Here is a 4470-nt window from a genome sequence, read left to right on the forward strand (position 1 = left end):
GGGGGGGGGTGGGAGTCTAGCAGCGCGTCCGAAGGATAGTACGGACGAGGGGAGGAAGTGGTGGTGGCGGGGTGGGGGCTCCGGAGTCGCGAGCTCCATCGGACCGTCCTTCCGAGATGCTTTTTGGATGTGTTATTTGCATCTACCACCAAAAAAGTGTTACCTGCAGATTGAGAAGGTTGGTTTGCTGTTGTATACGCATATTGAATTTTCAGTTTTGCTAAGATTCTCTGAAGGTGATCGTGGGTTGTGTAGCTGCGTTTAGTGATGTTGTTACCTCATCATCTCTTTGGGTGTTTTGAGATGTTGGTATATGAGCTCACGGAGCATATGTTTACTCGTTTTATTTTAACTACTATCTGCAATACTTTGATTCTATTTGCAAATACTCCCTCTGTAAACTAATGTAAGACGCTCAAAATGTGCATGCTTTGCGCAATTCTAGATTATCGCAGTGTCAAATCACCTTTTTTTAATGTTAGCAAAGTAACCTACCGAATTTAATCTCTCCCAACAAGAACAAAAATAAAATAGATCCTCAAGTTTGAGACTTGTCTTGTTACATCAGAAGTCTTTTCGACTCTGAGTTGCTTGTGTAGAGCAATGTGTGCCACCACCAAGTCCCAAACTAAATGCCCCATAGGCCATTGGATTAGGGAAACTGGTAGGAGCTAGGACCCTACCAGGTCTAGGGCGTAGGTTGTAGGGGAAGGAGGGTGCTTGGCGTGACAAAGCTCGCGGCCGCCGGCGGCTAGGCGCCGTCGTGCGCGAGGGAGGAGGCGGCGGCGCAAGGAGCAGGAGGCGGCTAGGGTTAGGGTCCGGCTCCTCTGGGAGCCGGGCAATAGATTTATTCTTATTGCTTGATTGTCATAGAGTCTTACAACTAGTATATATAACTACGATGGAAAATAAAATAGATAACTTGCGGGCTAAGCCCCTAACTAAACCTGCCCAGTGGGCCTCCTACGGGCATAAGTCTGCCCGGTCATAACAAAAACCTTATCGTTAGGCTTCATTAGTTTCTATGTTAGATGCTTTTCTCATTTGCTTGTTTTCTGCATGAATCATACAAATTGGGTGCAGAAATACATAAGTTTTCAATCATTATACTTAAATTGCTCCAATAGCCATCTTAGACGGAATGCACCCTCATGGCTCGACTATAAATACTTATCAGTATATCAGTGGCTTAAGGTGTAAAAACATCTGGGAAAATTAAATTTGTTTCTGGAAACAGCCTCTTGCAGAAATATAGGGAAAGGCTGCGTACTATAGACCCAAAGCGGCCGGACCTTTGCCTGGACCCTGCTCAAGCGGGAGCTGCGTGCACCGGGCTGCCCTTTTTTTATACTGCTCTGCTTTGAAGAAGCTATTGCTCTATCTTTAAGTTTGATTCCACTCACAAATTCTTGGGTTAGTATATTGTTTCCTTAGACATATCTTTACTCCTTTATAGTGCACGAGTAGGTTTTGGTATTAGCCGTCAGATATGCTACATCGGACGGTTGGTAAGTGGCAAATCTGTGAGCTGCTGCCTGCTAGTCGCAGATTAAAGTCCATTCAATGGTTCAAGTCGCCTGGATTCGCAGCTACAGTATACCTCATCCAATTGTCCTGCCGTCCAACCTGATGAGGCAATGACAAACGGGGCAACGGGTAGCTACTGTGAACAAGTCACATCAGTATGTTTTAAGCTCTTTTTCTAGACAACTCATGTGGACACCAGATAAGATAGGAAGAATAGAAAGATGAAGATTCACGAGAGAGTTCTAGAAAGATGAGATAATGTGGTCTGGATAAAGATAATGCGGTATAGTTACCAAAACATTGTTTTTGTAATCGTGCTATATTACTTAGTAAGATGCTCCTAATAATCATGGAACTTAAACCAACCCATTGCACTTTTCTCTTACAAAATTCATAAGAATAGTTTTCTCTACGTGCTTTGCACGTACCATGTCCTAGTAATGCTATAGCCTAGAAGTCGAGAGCATAATGCAAAATTGTTGGCTTAATGCTTATATCTGTCTTTGGAACTGTACTTAGAGGTATGATGCAGAGCATATCTACCTGTCTCCTAATTGCTATGGTGTATTCCAGGTCTGTTGAGTTATTCCAGTTCTGCTTTCAGTAGCACTTTATATTGTTAGTTAGCTATAGTTGTTGCTAGCTATGTTTTTATAGTTGCTCCAATGTATATATTTTCTGCATGCATGTTGTATTTGCGTCATCTATGTTAGCTTAGGAGATATGCTGCTGTTTTTCTATTTTTTTCTAGTAGCCTAGTTTGTACAGGTTTTCCCCCCCTTTGCCTGGTTTTTGTTTCTGGTCGGTCCGCCTTTGGTGGGGTCTACTGCTGCGCCGCCTTTGTCATTTTCTTCTAATAAATAATGACCTGCATTTAGGTGTGTGTTTGAGAGAGAATCAGTTTGTAAACAAGTGCATTGATGCTTCCATGCTCTTCACGTTGCAGGGGAGTCTGAATCTGACAGTGAAGCATCAGATGTTAGTGGCTCTGATGGAGAAGACACCTCATGGATTTCATGGTATTGCAACCTAAGAGGGAATGAGTTCTTCTGTGAAGTCGATGATGATTACATTCAAGATGACTTCAATCTTTGTGGGCTTAGCAGTCAAGTTCCATATTATGATTATGCTCTTGATCTCATTTTAGATATCGAGTCTTCTCATGGTAATTGTTCTCAATATTTACTCATTTAAATGAAACCACCCGACGGGTGTATGTTAACAAGAAATGTTAGATGCATTTCTGCACTTGATCTGATGCAAATGTGTTGTCCCTGTACAATTATTTGACTCATTTAACTTCACTAGTTTGGATGCTCAAAGCCTTTATTAGTAGTGATGTTAACACTTACTGGTTGCTTGGGCTCTGTTTCTAAGTACTCCCTCTGTCCCGAATTAGCTGTCTTAGATTTCTCTAGATATGTGTTAGATTTGTATTAGATATGTGTTAGATTTATCTAGACAAATCTAAGACAAGTAATTTGGGACGGAGGTAATACATTTTTGGTGTTACAGATTTTTTTAGTTTCTCAATGCCCTTGGATTTGTTTCTTTACTAGTTAAACGCTGAAGTAAAAGGTGCCATATCAATTGCTGTAAGCATAAATGGAAGGTTTTATCTGCCACACTAAATAACATCAATCCTTTGCATGGGCTTTGGTTGGTTGATTTCGTGCAATATATGGCTCTCACTTGTCCATGGCATGGTATTGTGCATGTTTCCTTTTACATTGCCTACGGCTATTGCTGATGTTCTTGATTATTTGAATATGTAGGTGATATTTTCACAGAAGAACAAAATGAGCTAGTGGAATCAGCTGCTGAGATGTTGTATGGGCTAATTCATGCGCGATACATTCTGACCAGTAAAGGGTTGGCTGCTATGGTAACTGTTATGCTAACCTTGCTTTGCTAGTACTTGCCCATATTTGTTTCCGAAAGGCTGAAATTTGCTCATGTCGGTGAAGTTTAATTTGTAGTAAGTGGTAACTTTTATTCCTTATTTTTGGCAGCTGGAGAAATACAAGAACTATGACTTTGGACGATGTCCACGGGTTTATTGCTGTGGCCAACCATGTCTACCAGTTGGACAATCGGATATTCACCGATCTAGTACAGTGAAGATATACTGTCCTAAGTGCGAAGACATCTACTATCCACGGTCTAAATACCAAGGCAGTATCCTAACCACTCTCTTATTATACTGTCTCAAATTGGTGTGTTTTTCTCCTGGGGAAAAAAGAGTGTCATCTACAAAGAAATATTTACATATCTGCATCACTGGGATATCATAGTTGAAGAAAATTGCTATTTTGTTGTTATATTCTGCTGTTTTCTTGACCATGTCCAGATATTGATGGAGCCTACTTTGGGACAACATTTCCTCACCTGTTTCTGATGACGTACGATCACCTCAAGCCCCAGAAGCCCTCGCAGCGCTATGTTCCTCGCGTATTTGGCTTCAAGCTCCACAACCACAAGCCGTGATGCGGAGGTGAAGGAAAAGATAAGAGGCCCCGGAAGACTACTGTAAGAGTGCAATCGCCAGATCATGCTGCCCACCCATATTGTGTGCCCTGTCTGGTCTATTTAACATTGAAATATTGGTATAAAAGAAGACATGAGACGATGTTGTAACCTAATTCCAGCTCTACTGGCTAGTAAATCTGGACCTCTGTTTCCAAAACCAGCAGCTATCGAGAAATCAAAGTTATGGTCGACAATATCATGCCAGTTATCGTTTAGATATTTCTTCCGCAAATCTGATTGCCATGTTACGCCAACTTGGAAGAAATGGATTATAGAAAATTAAATCAGCTAGGCAACTCTTTGTTTATTTAATTAAAAAACTATTCATTCACTTTATGACTCGACAAAATTTGATGTCATATGAATTGTGGGACCCTCTAGAAGCTCCTTTAAATATAAGCGTAGAGCTGCTTT

The 4470-nt window shown here is 41.2% G+C and overlaps 1 protein-coding gene across 2 annotated transcripts; it reads left to right on the forward strand.

The window, feature by feature from the left end:
- Window positions 1-2473: 2473 nt before the first annotated feature.
- LOC125537292 (putative casein kinase II subunit beta-4) lies at window positions 2474-4250 on the forward strand (the record flags this gene model as incomplete). Of its 2 annotated transcripts, none has more annotated exon segments than XM_048700586.1 (4): window positions 2474-2692; window positions 3303-3412; window positions 3540-3705; window positions 3878-4250. In XM_048700586.1, coding segments are annotated over 4 exon segments (632 nt in total), but the record flags the coding sequence as incomplete, so codon positions are not given.
- Between the last annotated feature and the right edge of the window lie 220 nt (window positions 4251-4470).

This window comes from Triticum urartu, chromosome 2 (assembly GCF_003073215.2).
Source record: "Triticum urartu cultivar G1812 chromosome 2, Tu2.1, whole genome shotgun sequence".
In the NCBI taxonomy this organism is placed as follows: domain Eukaryota; kingdom Viridiplantae; phylum Streptophyta; class Magnoliopsida; order Poales; family Poaceae; genus Triticum; species Triticum urartu.